The sequence below is a fragment of the Canis lupus genome, chromosome 19 (genome assembly GCF_003254725.2).
Source record: "Canis lupus dingo isolate Sandy chromosome 19, ASM325472v2, whole genome shotgun sequence".
NCBI lineage: Eukaryota > Metazoa > Chordata > Mammalia > Carnivora > Canidae > Canis > Canis lupus.
Window position 1 is genome coordinate 4,549,782 of NC_064261.1, and position 17,925 is coordinate 4,567,706.

A 17,925-nucleotide genomic window follows, 5' to 3' on the forward strand; every position below is an offset into this window, starting at 1 on the left:
AACTTAATAAAGAGAGTTGAGATTTTTTTTCTCTCTTGCTACTTTGGGTAACAGATAAAGTATGTGTTTCTTTGAAAAATATAGATTTTTCCTATAAAATCACCAGTATGTTTTTTGTTCATTTGTTATACATGATTTTTTAAATTGCTAATTAGTTTCTAACTATTAAAAAATTCAAAAATTCTATTCTTGAGTGATTTTAGTGATATAGATTTTTCTAGAAAGTTGTTTCATGTGATTTTTCAGATGAATTTGGTTTGAATTTGTACCACTTTATTAGTTTTTAAGCCTGTATTTTGTTGATAATTATGACCCTTATATTTCTTTTACAAAGATTTACTTTACTTTGTCTGGTTTTACCTTAATCCATCCTGTCAAAAGTACATGTAGTTGTCAGCTTTTCATAGAATCATGTTGTTTCTTTTATTTGTTATCATTTTTATACCGATTTCTATTGCTTCATTATCTTCTTTTTTCTACCTTCTTTGAGCTGTCTCCAATGTTCTTTGTTAAAAGTGTTGTTATTGTTAAAATAGGTATTCATTCATGGTGATTAAATATCAAATAGCACTAAAAAAGTATATAGTGGAAAGTTCTTTCCTACTCTGACCCCATCTGGTCAATTTCCACGTGAAGATTTTATACAGTCATGTTTATGCACACACCCATATAATTATTGTTCTTCCTTTATTACTTAATAGTGTATATATTTTAGAAGTCCATGTATATTGACATTAAGAAATTTGCAGGTTTTGGGTTTTTTTAAATAGCTGGCTTGTTTAACCATTCTAGTTTGGATGGGCATTGATGTTTTGAAACATTTGCTGCCACAAACTATGAAACAATGTTAATATTTTACTGTATTTAACTTATCTCTCTTTACACATATTTTTGCTGAACCATTTGGAAGTCAATTGCATACATCATGAAATATACCCATATATATATATATACCCATATATACTTTACATACATCTCTGAAGAAAAATTATTTTCTCCCAGGTAATCCTAATTTCATTATCACACTTAAGAGAATTAAGAAAAATTCCATATATTATTTAAAACACAATTCTTATTCAAATTTCCTCAGTTGTCCCCAATATATTTTTTATATCCCTTTTTAAAAATCTGAACTTGAATTATGTTTCACAAATTACCTTAGGTTATAATATCTTTTTAATTTCTTCTAATACAGAACAGTCCTCCTCCTGCCTTTTTTTATATCACACTGAATTTTTTATTTATTTTTTATTTTTATTTATTTATTTATTTTTTTTTCACACTGAATTTTTTAAAAAAGCATAGGCTACTTGTTAAAAAATATTCTCTGATTATGTACATTTATGATTTTTGGGTTAGAATTCTATAGGTAATATTAGATTATCAGTATTGGTTGCATCAATAGGCACTATTGATGGTATCTACTTTGATCACTTAATTAAGGTAGTGACTGACAGTCACATCTCTGTGTTATAAAAGGTCTGTTTGCTTCTTTGAAAATTATAAATAATTTTTGGAGAGATAATTCAAGCTTATGCAAATATTCTCTTTTTCAACAAGGTTTTAACCTGTGGTTTTGAAACTCATTAATTATTGATCTGAATCAATTATTGTGTTGAATTGAAAAATAATTGATTTTCTAATTCTTCACTCCTTTTACATATTAGCTGTGATTCTTTAAAGAAAAACTTTCATTTTTTCCTGCCTCTCCCTTCTCTCTTTTTCCCCTAGGAAAACTATACTTATTTTTTTAATGATTTAAAAATTATTTTAAAAATTATTTTTCTTTCCAATCATTATTTTTCATGATGCTCAAATTATTCCAAGTTTGGACAATAAGAGCTGCTTCAAGAAAGCTTCTCTTCTTGACCAGCTCTACTTATTATTAAGCATATCCTTGATTTATGGAATTACATTTCTCTCAATATGAGTGGGCCTGAGCATCTTTTCATATGCCATTTGTACTTCCTTTTCTGTGAAGAATTTATTGATATCCTTTGCTAATTTTCTGTTGGGTTGGATATCTTTTTTCCCTATTGATTTGTATAAAATTTTTAAATTTAAACAATTTTAATATTTTGCTGTAATATTAAATAGATTATCACCATTTTCATTTTTGACTATGATTCTTTTGCCACACAGATTTTAAGTTTTAAAATTTGTATTCTTTTAATATTATCATTTTTTAATGGCTTCTGGATTTTGTATCACTTAAATCTTCTGCAGTCTTAGATTCTACAGGAATTCTACTATGTTGTTATAGGACTTCCATAATTCTATTTTTACAGTGATACCTTGGATCTATTAGGATTTTATTTCTGTTGTATGGTGTGTAGGACTGATTCAACTTCTTGTATTCTCAATGGCTATCTATCTTTCCTCACTTCATTATTGAATAGTTCATATTTTCCTCTCTAGTTTGAGATGATACTTTCATCATTTGACAAAGTTCTGAATGTATTTGGGTCAGTTTCTGGGTTTTGTATTCTGTTCTATTACTTTGTTTTTAAAATACTGATGCTTCGAAGCTTTAACTACTGAAGAATAAAAATACATCTTGATAGTAAATGCTCTTATTTTTCAGGTAAGAAACAACATTCTCATATAATTATAGAATTACCTTTTCTTGTTAAACAAATTTTTGGCATTTTCATTTGGATTGTGTTCTATTTACAAATTAATTTAAAAAGTTGACAGCTTTATATTAGTCTTTCTATCCAAGGACATAACATACCTTTTTATTTGCTTAAGCTGATTTTTTTTTTTCAAGCTGATTTTTTAAATACAGGCTTTCCCAATTTCTTGTTAATTTCAGTCTTCAGTTTTAAATTCGTTATTGGTATTATAAGTAACATAATTCTTTTTTTATTATTTCATATAATTGTTTTTATATATAAACACACATATATATGAAATCTGCTTTTCTATTCATTTGTTTTTGTTACCTTATAACACTTTGATTATAGTAGGAATTTTTCATTGTTGTTGTTAAATGTTTTGTTTTTGACAGGTAATTATAAAATAGAAGTTTTTCCTTCACTTTTTCATTTTTTTTAATGCTTGAGTTCTTTATCTTATCTGATTGCAATGCCTAGTTCCAAATAGATAATCTGAAATGATAATGGTGACGTGAATTTATCTTATTCCTGACTTTGAGGAATGTTTCTAGTGTTCCCAAATACCAAAGAACTTGCGCAAGGCAGGGCATCCCTTTTCAACTGTGTTTTCTTCTAGTTCACCTCAGGGGAAAGTCTTAGTAATTGCAATACAGCAGCCTGACAGTGGCTATTAGTATTCTACTTGGCACTAGTGTTGGGGTCCTTCATGCTATTTGACAGGTGAGTGAGTAAATTACAAATCTCTTTTTTAGAGTTTGCTTTCTAGACTACTTTCAGTATCAACCATCTTTGGTCATATTCTCCAGAAAAATACTGTGCGCTGAAGAATCACATGCAAATGATCTACTAAAGAATGCTTTAATGACTACTGGTAAGGGAATACAGAAAGCAGGTCAGGGAGGATAAAGAAAGTAAAGATACAATTTCAGGTAAAATCCCAGCCTGTTCCTACAGGAAGAATTCTTAAGTCTCTTAAATAACTTCTCTAAGAAAGGAATTATTTCATGAAAATTCAATAGGTCTTACATGTAAAATAAATGAGGCCTAATTTTTGTTTATTGTTATTGTTGTTTTGATTATTTGGGTCAAGCATGTCCTTGATTACCATTTTAAATTGTTATTCAATTTTTCTATTCATTCAATATTTTTATTTCTCCTTGTGCCATTTCAAATCCTAATATTTGTTTTCCACAAATATGTCCATTTACACTAGATTTTCATAGTATTTGCCATATAGTTGTCTATTATATCCCTTTATTATTTAAAACCTGTCTAGCTTTCCAAAATATTTCCTTTTTTTATTCTAGGTTTAGTTAATTTCCTAATGTTTCCTTATTCACTCTTGTCAGACTTTTATCTATATTAGTCTTCGCAAATAATTACAATTTGCTTGTGGGAATATTTTCTATTGCCTTTTTGTTCTTTCCTCACTTCTGGAATTATCTTCTTCCTTCTTTGAATACAGTCTTTTGCTTCCCAAATTTTGTGTTGGATATTTGGCTTTTTTGCCCTAAATTTTTCCTATTTTTAATTTTTTAAATAAAAAGTGTAATTCCAGTATAGTTAACATACAATGTTATATTAGCTGTAGGTGTACAATATAGTGATCCAACAATTCTATGCTTTACCCAGTGCTCATCTTGATACATGTGCTCTCAATCTCCTTTACCTATTTCACTCATCCCTCTTTCTACTTCCCCTCTGGTAATCATCAGTTTGTTCTCTATATTTACGAGTCTGTTTTTTGGTTTATCTCTTTTTTATTTTGTTCCTTTGTTATGTTTCTTAAATTCTGCATATGAGTGAAATCATACAGTATTTGTCTTTCTTGGACTGCCTTATTTCACTTAGCATTATACCCTCTAGATGCACCCATGATGTGGAGATGACATCATTTCATTCTTTTTATGGCTAAGTAATATTCCATTATATAATATATATAATATTATGTATATACTATATCATATATACCACTACATATATTAATGTGTATATATATTAATATACCTCCTCTCTTTTATCCATTCATCTATTGATAGACATTTGGGCAGCTTTCATAATTTGGCTATTGTAAATAATGCTGCAATAAGCATAGAGGTGCATATATCTTTTTGAATTAGTGTTTTCATATTCTTTGAGTAAATGCCCCGTAGTAGAATTACTGGATCATATGGTAAGTCTATTTTTAATTTTTTGAGGACCCTCCATACTGTTTCCCACAGTGGCTGCACCAGTTTGCATTCCCACTAACAGTGCATGTGGTTTCTTATTTTTTTGTTAATGTAACTTATAGTTTTACATTTTTTTCTTTATTTTCTTTTACTTTTTTCTTTATTTATTATTTATTATTTGTTATTTATTTATTTTTCATTTATTTATTTTATTTATTTATTAATTTATTTATTATTACTTTTTTCTTTAATTTTATTACTTTTTTCTTTAATTTCCAGCAATTTGTGTATTTTCTCATGTTTCTTCTTTAATGTAAAGATAAATTGATAATATATTTTTAAATTTCCAGTCATGCAAGGTATACTTTTTTAGTTTTATAATTGTTATTTTTAATTTTGTTGCATTATATAAAAGTGTGTTAGTGTCTGTGTTAATTATTTGGAACATAATGGGGTTTCCTTTTATTGTAGATATGGCTTCTTTTGTGAAAATTTCATATATACTTTAAAATAATCTATATTTTCTATTTGATGCATAGGAAGTTCTCTATAGAGCTACTATCCGAAGTTTATTAATCATATTCTTCAAATTTTATATTGTTTTGCTTATTTATCTGCTTGATCTGTTTTTGAGAGGGTATCATAAATTTTCAACTGAAATGCTTATTTTTTAAAAATTGAATTTTAACATAAATACAGTAAAGTGTCAAAATACAAGTGTACAACTGAGTGATTTATCACAAAGTTAAAATACTAATGCAATTACTACCCCCTATTTATGTGTGTTAAATAGCACATTACCAGAACCCTAGAACTGCCTTTCTGTCCCCACTCAATAACTAGAATCCAGTTATCTCCAAAGATAATCATCAGAGTTCTTACCCCATAGAATCATTTACATTAAATATGTAAACTCAATCATATAGTATTTTATTTTGCATTATCTTCTAATATTATTGAGAGTACTCCATATTTTTGTACATAGATATTGTTCCTTTTTTTATTTATTATTTTTTAAAGATTTTATTTATTTATTCATGAGAGACACAGAGCAAGAGAGAGAGGCAGAGACTCAGGCAGAGGGAGAAGCAGGCTCCATGCAGGGAGCCCAACGTGGGACTCGATCCCGGGTCTCCAGGATCATGCCCTGGACTGAAAGGTGGTGCTAAACCGCCGAGCCACCCGGGCTGCCCAGATATTGTTCCTTTTTTATTGTCTTGTTGTATTTCACTGAATAAGTACAACAATATATCTATCCATTCTACTGTTTATGGATATTTGTGTTATTTTTGTTATTGGACATTATGAATAAAGCTACTATGAATATTTTCATCCATATCTTTTGGCACATGGATGTGCTGCATTTTTTGGTTTATATTCCTAGGGATGGAATATATTGGTCAAAAGGTATGTGTCTATTTAATGTAAGTAGATTTTACCAAACAACTTTGCATAAAGATTGCAACAATCTATACTCCCAGCATCAGAGTATAAAAGTTCTAGTTGTGCCACATTCTTTTTTTTTTTTTTTTAAAGATTTAGTTACTTATTCATTCATGAGAGACACATAGGGAGAGGTAGAGCCACAGGCAGATGGAGAAGCAGGCTCCCTGCAGGGAACCCGATTCGGGACTCGATCCCAGGACCCTGGGGTCACAACCTGAGCCAAAGGCAGATGCTCAACCACTGAGCCACCCCAGCACCCCAGTTGTGCCACATTCTTACCACTCCAGGTGTTGTCAATCTTTTTATGTGAGCCATTATCATGGTGAGAATTAATATCATATTGTGGTTTTAGTTTTAATTCTCCTAGTGACTAATATGGTTTTGCAGTTTTTATAAAAATACATTGGCCATTTTATCTAGTGTCTGTTAAAATTTCTTGCTGACTTTCTGTTAGGTTGCCTGTCTTATTCCTATTGATAGGTAGGAATTTATTATTTATTCTGGATATGGGATCTTTGTCAGTTGCAAATACTTTCTTTTATTTTATGGTTCGCTTTTACAATCTCTTAATCATATCTTTTGATGAACTGAAATTCTTGATTTTTTTATATATTTCAATGTATCTCCCTTTTATGATTGGTACTTTGTATGTCCCTTTTAAGAAATCCCTGCTTACACCTATTGAAGAATATATTTTATGTTTTCTTCTAGATCAGCGACGTATATTAGAGATAGAGTGTGAACCAGATTTTGTACCATAGACATAATTCTATTTATTTATTTATTTATTTATTTATTTATTTATTTATTTACTTACTTATTTGAAAGAGAGAGAGAGAGAGAGAGAGAACACAAGCAGAAGGGGCAGAGAGAGAGGGAAGGAAAGAGAATGTTAAGCAGACTCCATGCCCAGCACAGAGCCTGACACGGGGCTCCATCTCGACCCTGAGATTGTGATGTCAGGTAAAATTGAGAGTTGGACACTTTAGGGACTGAATCATCGATGCCCCATAAAATTTTAATTTTGAATAGCTATGTTAAAAAAATAGAATGAAACAGGAGAAATTAATATGAATAATACAATTACTGACAAGGGTTTTTTGTTCTTTTTCTAAAAATAGGATTTCAAATTCTGTGGCTATTTTATACTTACTGCACATCCTAGTTGGAGTAGCCACATTTCAAATGCTGACGATCACATGTGTCTAATGACTATCATTTATCAGCCCATTTTAGAAGCTTTGACGATACACCATTCACATTTGGCTCTACCACCCATGTTGCTGTTTTCTGGTGTGACACGAGGTACCATACCTAACAAGAAAACTATGTAGCGTATGGGATTGAAGGAAGATCTTCAGGATCTAAAGCCAATCTGAGGTCCCTCCTTAGGAACTAAATCAGGCCTTGATGATTCTGAGACTTTGAAAGTGCCTCTCACCTCTGCATATTCTCTTTTATTTCACGAGGATTTACTCAACATGGCAAGGCACCAGTTGTTCTGGGTCACATGTTTACAACTTCCAATAGTTGAGAAATGATCAATCTAATCCTGTTTAGTAATGTCCTGGCTCAGGTCACATTCCTTATCCATGGCAGCCAGGAAAAGGATATTTTTGGCCAGGATGTTACATGCCCATATTTATAATCATGGAACAGAAATTATGACCAGAAAAGGGAAGCCACCACACTATATCACATCTGGTCCTTTCATAAGATACTTTCAGAGAGTGGAGGTGATCCCTTATGCACAGAGGGCACTAGATAAATATTTGTAAATAGCACTCATCTGACAGGAATGCGTAAAATGAGGTCTGAAGCAAGGGGAAGGATATAAATGCACTTGCTTAGAATTCATTTTTATGATACACAAATATTTGAAGACTGTAAATTCTGAGTTTATAAGTTTAGGACTGTTGATTATAGGGGTTTGTTAACATTGAAGGTAACTCAACATCTTCTTTGTAACCTGAATTTTCTGCAAATGTGTGGATGGTTGGGAGAGGTATGTGTGTCTTTGGGGACTAGGTGTGGCTTTGCAGAATTTTTGAATATGACTCTCTTACGGGATTGTACTATTCTTTTGGCCATTAGTGAGACTTCAAGTTTTCTTCAAAAATACTGTCTTAAATACTGCAAAGAAGGAGAATGTTATTTGGTATTGAAAGAACATTGTTTCTTCTTGTAGAATTTATCTCACTTCCTGTCTGAGTGGGGTCCTTAGTCTCAATTCATGAGTTTAGTCATTTAGCACCAAATGTAAAATCGAAGTGTGGTTCCATGTGAGGTAAGGATGAAAAGTTACTCCCTGGGATTTCTAGTGTTCTACTTTTTAACTTCTATTTCTTCAGCACTGATCTGTTCTCCTTTTAGGGAAACAGAGACCTCTCCTCTGACTTTTATGAGGGGAAGGACACTAGAGGGAGAAGTGAAGAAGAAGCTTCTTTTAGCTTCCTTTTTTTTTTGAGGAGTATCAACACGATTGAATGAGGGACCCCACCCATTTTTACTTTATGAAAAGCATAACAACTGGGAAAAACTATTTATTTTGGCTGTATAAAAACCCTAACTTGGGATACCCAAAGCAAATTATCTAGGATTTAGGTGGATAATATAAAAAGGAAATGATAGAGGCTCAACTATTTGGATGGAAGAGCATGGGTATCATAGAATTTTCTCAGGTGCCAAAATAACAGAAATAGTTCTAATCTTCTCTGAGCCACTTTCCCAGCGAGTGTTTCTTGGTTCCTCGTGAAGCTCCCACCCACCTCATTCTCACTTCTCACACATAGTTTTTTTGTTTGTTGTTGGGACATTTAGAAGTGTATTTAATGGGATTTGTAAGTATAGCTGCAGGGTAATAATGTTCCATTCTTGTCACTGAATCTAAAACCACCTATGACCACAGCCCGAAGTGATATATAGGATTCCTTTTCTTTTGGTATTTGTTCTATAGACACTAGATTAAGAAAGTTAGTAGGGTTTGAAAATGTTTTATCTTTCTTACTGTTTTAAGTAAACATTTTAACCTTAGCTTATATTTCTAATAAATTTTATTTTATTTTATTTATTTTATTTTATTTTATTTTTTAAAGATTTATGTATTTATTCAGGAGAGATGCAGAGGGAGAAGCAGGCTCCCCACAGGGAGCCCGATGTGGGACTCGATCCCAGATCCTGGGATCACACCCTGAGCAGAAGGGAGATTCTCAACAGCTGAGCCACCCAGACGTCCCTCCAATTCATTTCAAATTTATAATCATGATATGACAATAGTTCATACACTCCAGAAAAAAAAATCATATGTATTATCAACGCCTTCCAAAACTATCATCCTATGCATTCCTTTTCAAGTTTTTGGTATACGCACAGTTTTTTATGTCCTTGTAAGCATTGCTTAATTTTGAAATGAACTTTTTTTTGGTAAAGTCAATGAAACAACATGCAAATGAAGATTTTGTATCTTTTACTTGGTTCAGGAGATCGCCTAGAGCCGACGACAATCAGAAAATGGCTATTTTCTGGAGTCACGGTGATTTTTACATCCGTCACACTCAGGTGATGCTTTTAAATACACATATATTACAGGTTCCAAGAAATAGTTTTTGTTTTTTACTGTTGAGTAAGTCTCACTGTTGGCATGTGCAGGACTGCGGCTACACAGGCTCATTCTAGCTCTGTAAATCCTAGATTTGACTCTATTACTCAGAGACCCAAAATTAAAAAAAAAAAAAAAAACTAAGCAGGAACTCTTATGAAATCTTAAAATCTTTTTTGCTGTGAACAATGCAGCTTTTTTGGGTTGTGTTTCATTATCAAAGCAGCTGCGTGTGCGATGTTTTACGGGTGAGTTAAAAAAAAAAAAAAGCAAACTCCTTTACAAAGCCGTGATCATTTCCTGTTTCATTTTTCATTTTCTCTTCGAGTGAAGCGCTTTTGTCCCTCTCTAGGAGTTGCTTTAAATCTCTGGGAAGGTCTGTTCCGAATTTACTACTTCTGGATTGGTTAAGATCCCTTTTAAGTGTGTGCTTTGTTCTCTGAGAAGCTTAGGTCAGTTGAGCAACATGCTGCTAATGTTTAAAAAAAAAAAAAAAAGAGCTGAGTAATGCTGGAGCCTTCTCATGTGGCTGATGCAAACCTGGAGAATTTGCATCATCATTAAGCTGGAATAAGTTGGTGTGACAGGCAGGAGCTTAAATACCAGCCCATGAGGAAGCGAGCGGTCTGTAAGGCTAGGGCAGCAGCAGCAGCAGCTCAGCAGCAGAGCTAGTGGGAGGTAGGGGAGGAGCGGGAGCACCATGAGCACACAGGTGTTTCTGAGCAGTAATTAGATAGCTGGGAGGGGGCAAAGTACCCCCTTGGAGTCCTTACCTGTGCACCCAGTAGCACTGAGACAGACAACCTGCAAGCAGAGAGGAAGAGATTTGGGTCAGTCCCCCCAAGAGACACCAAAGTTGAAAGTTGGGGGGGGGGGGCTGTTTATTTTTTCCCCTCTGTTTCACTTTTCCCTGAGTGTCACTACCATGGTCAGGAAGCCTGTGGTGTCCACCATCTCCAGTGGAGGTTACCTGCAGGGGAATGTTAATGGGAAGCTGCCTTCCTTGGGTGGCAAGGAGCCCCCTGGGCAGGAGAAAGTGGTGCTGAAGAAGAAGATCACTTTGGTGAGGGGCATCTCCATCATCATTGGCACCATCATTGGAGCAGGAATCTTCATCTCTCCTAAGGGCGTGCTCCAGAACACCGGCAGCGTGGGCATGTCTCTGGTGATCTGGACAGTCTGTGGGGTCCTGTCCCTGTTTGGTGAGTGCAGCTTCTTCTCTGGGGGGGGGGGGTGTTGCCTGTGGCACTGGGCGGTTGGCTCTCTGGGAAAGCAGAGGGTGGTTCTTCATGAATGTTTGGAATGAACAACACGGGCTACATCAGATTTTCTGAGGCTTGCTTCAGTTTGAGGGGACCCAAACACTGTCCGCTCCTGGCAGGACCCTGAATGTCCAGTTGCTTCCTGCTGCCCTCACCCTCTTTTCCTGGCCAAGACGGACTATTTTCTGACTTTCTCTGGGGTGGTGAGAGCCAAGGCTGACTTCTGATGACCCAGGAAAATACAGGCGAACTTTCTGCACCAGGCAGTTTGCCTAGTTACGCGCCTTGGCAGCTGGCACGCTGAATGAAACACCTGTGAAGTGAAAGCCGGCATGGCCTATTTAGACACAGAAATGAGTATTCAGCAGAAGTGTTACGGTGTTTTTATTGCCAAAACAAACCTGGGGAGGGGTGAGAATGGGGTGCGGTCTTTTTTTAACTTTTTCAGTTGGTGTGCTTGTCCTGCCATGATATTTTTTTCAAAAGTCCTGCCATGATAATATGTGTTGGTGGCACATAACTCGGTTCCTGTGATGAGTGGGACTATTGCAAGGGTCCGAGCATATTTCTTTCTTTTTTTTTTTTTTTCAATCTTTCACCTCTTCCTAACACCTGTAAACTTTTGCAATATAAATAGTAAAACTGGAATTGGGTGTTAGCTTGCCCTGCTTGCCCAGATCTGTTTCCTTCATTTATAGTTCGCTTGGTCCTCGGGGACGTAGATACCTAGTCCACTTGTCCACTGAGAGCCTGAACAGACCTAGAGGTAGAAGTATGATTCTCAATTATGCTTCAAAACCTAGATCTCTTGTGTGGATCTGCTGTTAATAGCAAAGAGGTAATAAATACCTTTCATGGGGTGGGCAAGTTACTAGAAAGTTACCTGAGTTGGTTATAAAGGTGACAAAAACTGGTGGATGCTGAAAAAAAAATTAAATTTGACTTATACTATGTGGTAAATGAATAAGACGTATTTATTTGCTCTTTTGTGGCAGGTAGTGTGTTTTAATGCTGAAAGGCCCTATTCTTTAAAGGTACTAATACAAAGCTAACTCTAGGGTTAAGCGTTTACTCTTGGCCTTACGTGTACCAATCCATTCATTCTTAAGGCCTTGTGATGTTTCAGTGAATTACTTTGGGTGTGCATCTAGAGAACCCACATTTCCATTATTAGGAAGAAGGTATTTCAAGTAAAACTTGTTAAAACAAAGCCTTAGTATAGAAAGATCTGTAGGAGAATTATTTTTAGGTTTTTACAAAGAGTTTGTGGTCTATAGGGTTCTGGTGTATACATTGAGACTTTGTGCCCCTCAGTCTTTAATCTTCTATAAATACTTGGTAAATTGAGAATAAATCAATGTCTAATAGGAAAAACCATAACCTATTTCCTGGACTTTTCATACTTACATACATGCAGCTCCCACTGTGTGATTTGATGTGTGTACACAATAAAAGGTTCTTCAGATATGGTAAAGGGGATTGTGCTTAGGATTAAACTAGTTAAAATGCTACTGTACTATGAAAATATGGTTCTGTGCGAGTAATTCAACTTAAGCAGACACTCAGGAAAAAAAAATTAAAAGGACTAGCTAAGGTTACACTTGAGTTGGTATCCTTTGATTGCTAATCGCAGGGAGCATACTCCTATATTAATCTACTTATCTGTATTTACATTTTATTTGTCATTTAAGTTCCTAGGAGCTTTTGACAGGAGCACCTTCCTAACAGGAAGCAAAGCAAAATGTAAGGAAAACAAATCCTTTCTCTCAAAACTCTAGAACTCTGGGACTAAGAGTAAAGAATCTGTATATTTGGTTTACAATTTTTTTTAAAGCCAGGGTCAATACATGGATTTTTACATCCTGTTTTGAACTTCTTTCATCGGGGTAAAATGGTTATGGAGCTTGAGACTTTTAAATGAAACTCTCATTCCTCCAGAACTCAATTTAAACCTAGGGCAACCATCCTGGAGTTTCAGCAAAGCGTACACAGGTCTAGGTATTGATTCTCTGGCAATAAATTCTGAGGTACTTAAGACTTTCCAATAACATTTTATATTGGAAGCTTTTTTTTTTTTTTTTTTTTTGGCGCAGGCTACCAACGTGGCAACTGGTTTCCAACAGAGTGAATTGCAACTAGTTACGATTCATTACAAATAGGCCAGCTATATATTAGTGATCCTCAAATATCAACCTGCAAGCTAGTTACTTTAAAATCACCTGTACAAATTTTTAAAATAATGTATTTCTTTGGATCCCTCTCTTGGAGAGTCTGGACTTCCTTGGTAGAGAACAAGTGTGGGGTATGGCCTTAGAGTCTGTTCTTTGTGTTTAAATAAAACAATTTACTTCCAGGTGATTCTGATACAGAGCTAGGCTCAGGACTAGGATTAATGATACTCAGATTTCACTGAAAATCCAAATTTTACTCCTGTTGGACAGCTCTGCCTGAAGCTTTACTGATCAATAATAATTTCCCACACTTGTAGTCTCTGCAGTAGCTCCTCCCAAAATTGTGTTCCATTTGAGTTCTTGGTAGTATGAATAGAATTTTTCACATAGTGTCAAGATGTTTTTTTTTTTTTTTTTTTCATTTTCTTGACAGTTCATTGCTCAAATAGTAAGTATATTTTGTGAGGAGTTCTCTATGTATCAGGCCCAGTACTGTCCTTGGCACCCATTATCCCATGTATACACACAACTCCCTTATGGGGTAAGAATTGAGATCTCCATTTTATAGAGGAAGAAATGTAGGTTTGGGGAGGTTCTAGACCTTGTTCAAATCCATGTGAATTGTATTGCTGAGTGTTAAAATTGCTGTTTATCATGATTTTTACTTAATATACATAACTTATAGCATCTGTTTCTAAACAGTATGTTGTTTCAACTACTCAGAAGTGTGCACTTCAGAAAAAAAAAAATCCAAGAAAACCTTTTCTAGAAATAGAATATTGGGGTCAAAATTCATTTTGTCGACAAACCATATCCTACAAATTAAATGTGTTCTCGTGAGGCCTAGAGTCTATACTTTTCTGAAGAACAAATAAATCTTGTTAAATTTGATGTGCAACACAAATATCATTTATTAAAAAGATTCTTAATATAATGAGGTCAATTTGAGATAATTCCTTGTCTTGGTGTGTAGTTCCTTTAAAAATAGGTTAGTATGATTGGCACCTGTCTTCTCTTTTCCTCAGGGTTGAGATTCAAAATTCTTAATAGTATGATACTATTTTAGAAGTCTGTCTTTACCATTTCAAATAAAATTATATTGTTTGAATACAATGAACTGAATCTCAAATATGAGGAAGTTATAAGGGGATTTGGTGGCTTCTAACAATCAGATGACTGTTTTTTCTCTTGAAATAAGGACCTCATTCTGACCAAATGATACAGTAACATAAACATTATTGTATCAGTTCTTCTATTGGATGAGTTGGTAATGTGTTAATTATGTACCTTTTTACTATGGACATTTCACAGGAGCCTTGTCTTATGCTGAATTGGGAACAAGTATAAAGAAATCTGGTGGTCATTATACATATATTCTGGAAGTGTTTGGCCCATTGCCAGCTTTTGTACGAGTCTGGGTGGAACTGCTCATAATACGGTAAGAGCATATATTAGAAAAAAATTAAGGAAAAATAAATCCACTCATTATACCCTTCTTTAAATCATCTTGATTATTTTTGACTGATCAGAAATAGGCATGTCATGTGACCATGTTGTAAGCATGTCTATTTCAGGATTTGAAATCTGTGATGAAACACTTCTGTCAATTAATGTTTTTATTTATTTTATTTTATTTTATTTTTTTATTTTATTTTATTATTTTATTTTATTTTATTTTATTTTTTCAATTAATGTTTTTAATGCAGTTTTGTCACTGGCAGAAGTTCTCCATCCATGCCAGATTTGTAAAGTGTCTGATTTTCTTTAATATTCAATCATTCACTAACATTTCTAGAAAATATGTTGACCTGAAAGGATATGGAGCATAAAAAGCTACCTTAATAAATCATACCTTTTGACTGGCCAGGCAAAATTAAATGTTAAGCCAGTAGTTGGAGTTTTTCTTCTTGTGGATTGCATCATCATTTAACTTCACTCAATTGTGACTAGGAAACTTCTGTGCCTAACAACTTAGTGTGTCATTGAGTTTACTACTTTACTAAAGGAAAAAAAAAAAAAAAAAAGCCAAACCTTGAATGACTCACTTCCTCTTGTTAAGCAAATCAGTGAACTGTAATGGAAAAAAAAAAATTATATTGTTGTAAGACTTGTTCTCCTTTCTAATTGTCTGGGTTTAAAATCAAACCAAAAAAAAATAAAATAAAATCAAACCAAATAGTGCTAAGTCACTCTGAATAGCAAATTTCCTTTGCCTTTGTGGGAAATTTGTGATGTCATATGTGGAGTTTAGAGTATCACAGTTCCTTAAAGCTAACTCCTACCATAGAGTGTGACTTGCACATTCTGATTGTAGAGTTTAACAGAAATAACTGGAGAAACTTGCTCTTACTGTAAACTTATCAGACATACACAGCTGAGAGTTCCTGTGAGCTTTTAGCCTAATATTTGGGGCATAAGTAGCAAATGCAGACCTAGTAAGTATTGATTTAACACTACTCACGATATTTATAGTTGTGGGCATCTCTTTTTTAACAAGAAACTTAGAGTAGTATTTACTTCTATATGTCTGTTCTCATACTAGCCTATTCTGCATGATTTAAAACTTGTTATAGTGAAATAATGATAAAGAAGTATTCTGGACCTTTTCTAAAATCTGGGATTTGCCTGGGATGTATCACCTGCTCTTTTTTGATTTATCTGGATATTACTTTTCAAGGGTTAACCTAAATCCTATCTTTTCCACAGTTAATTTCCTGTTTTCGCTAGTTTATATTTATTTTCTCTCTTAATTCTTCTGAAAAAAAAATGCAGTCTCTCTTTCTTACTTGACATTCAACATGGTATCTTGTATTCTTACTTAATATTTCAGGTGTCTATGTTGTTTCCTCCGTTAAAACTCCAGGCATTTTAAATACATAAAATGTATTTTATCTCACACTTTTTTAAACCATTATACTCCTTAATCAGTATCCTGAGTATCATAGATAGTAAATTCTTTTTGAGCAGCAATGTATTTGTTGCATGGCTTTGGCTGATTGCTTGGCATTATGATAAGCATGATCACTCTGTTCATAATAGCACGGATACAGTGCTCATTCACTTATTTTTTTCATTCCTTAAACAGCCGCTGAGTGGTGCGTGGTAAGTTAAAGAGATCTAAAGTAGAATGAGCCTCAATACCTGTACTTAAAATTATGCTTCAGACTTGCCAGGGATAATCTGTAGTACACAGATTTCAAGAAAAGAAATATCATATATCAGTACATAGTGGGGATCATTAGATTGAATTCACATATTAACCATATATTCAAATAGTTACTGGGTTTATACTTAGGATAGATACTATATCAAATACTGGGGATAAAATAGTGACTAAGATGGACATAGTTTGGAACTCATGGAGCTCAGGGGCACATGAGGGAAATAGTTATCAATCAAGAAATCACATAGTAAATATAAAGTTGCTACTGTGATAAGCAGTGTGAAAGGGAAGCCATGAGATTCACTAAGAGAATGTACTTGGGGAGCTCTCACCTAGAGGGTTAAAAGAATTTCCTTGAGCAAAAATAGATTGAACAAAGATACGGGGTATAAAAAAAAAAACTATCAATGAGTTAAAGGGGCTTCAGGCAAAAGGTATTCAGCTCCTTCTAGTTGGAAGAAGCAAACCAAAAGGAAGGGAATGCTTAGACCAGATGGAGCCATAACTGAAGGGTTTTTGCATATCCTGAGCATGTTTTGAAAGCACTAAAATGACGTGATCAGATTTTAATTTATACATTAAAAATTTGCAAGTGATGAAGAATTGGAAAAATCACCTTTTGGGGGTAGAAGAAGAGAGGGTCTTTAGGAAATGAAAATCAGAAAATGTATGGTGCTTTCTAGTATAAGCAGGGCAACATTGGAACATAATAGTTGTTAGTTTTCTGACAATCTAGGTATTGAACATGGGCACTGAGTAACTATGAGAAGAGAAGCTGAGAGCAAAGATTGGCAGGAGAAATTATATAATTCTATGAACTTGCCTGTGTATGGAAAGACTATGCATTTGTATAGAAATATAGAGTCACATGTCATTTTCTCATAGAAATATTAGAAGAATTAGAGTAGAATGCTTAGTTACCTATTTTACTATAGACCTGAACTTATTTAATTTTCTAATCTCATGCATGTTTTCTCAATTGTATAAAATCACAACAGTGTTTTTATTTTTCAACTTATACTCTGCATTTAAATGTTTTTATAAAATTAAGAATAATTACTTGGCTTGTCAAGTTTTTGTTGTACCAGAAAAATAAGAAGAATACAATGTAAGGACAAAAGTGTATATTTGCAATGAACACTTATTAATAATAATTTTTGAAGTTGAATTTTGTGTTCATTTTCCTGACTGTGCCCCCACTCATTCGATCTGCTCCCTTGACCCATTCATGCTGCAGCTGGAGTTTAGTTGTTGACTTATTGGGAGGACTGCTTCTTGTAAAGCCCAGCTTTGTCAAGATCTCAATAAACTAGATTTTTAAGGAAAAAAAAAAGTCAAATCCAGAAGAGCAGTGACAAAATTGATAGCACAAAGACTTACTTCCATGGACATGGGAAGTTAAAAATAGCCACTGAAGTTATAGGCAATATTTTCCTTGGAATGTCTATGACAACCTACTCAAATATGGAGTTTGGAAAATTATAGACTTTTATTTA

At 33.8% G+C, this 17,925-nt stretch overlaps 1 protein-coding gene across 2 annotated transcripts in view; it reads left to right on the forward strand.

Annotated features, from left to right (window-relative positions):
- Positions 1-10,184: 10,184 nt before the first annotated feature.
- The window catches only part of SLC7A11 (solute carrier family 7 member 11), an 89,384-nt gene continuing 81,643 nt past the window's right edge, over positions 10,185-17,925 (forward strand). Inside the window, exons 1-2 of one of the 2 annotated variants that reach the window (XM_025462246.3) lie at positions 10,185-11,035; positions 14,578-14,704. In XM_025462246.3, the coding sequence (XP_025318031.1) occupies positions 10,759-11,035; positions 14,578-14,704 (404 nt within the window). In that variant the 5' untranslated portion in view covers positions 10,185-10,758. The remainder of the gene's footprint in view (positions 11,036-14,577; positions 14,705-17,925) is intronic. The other variant, XM_025462247.3, reaches the window with a different exon arrangement.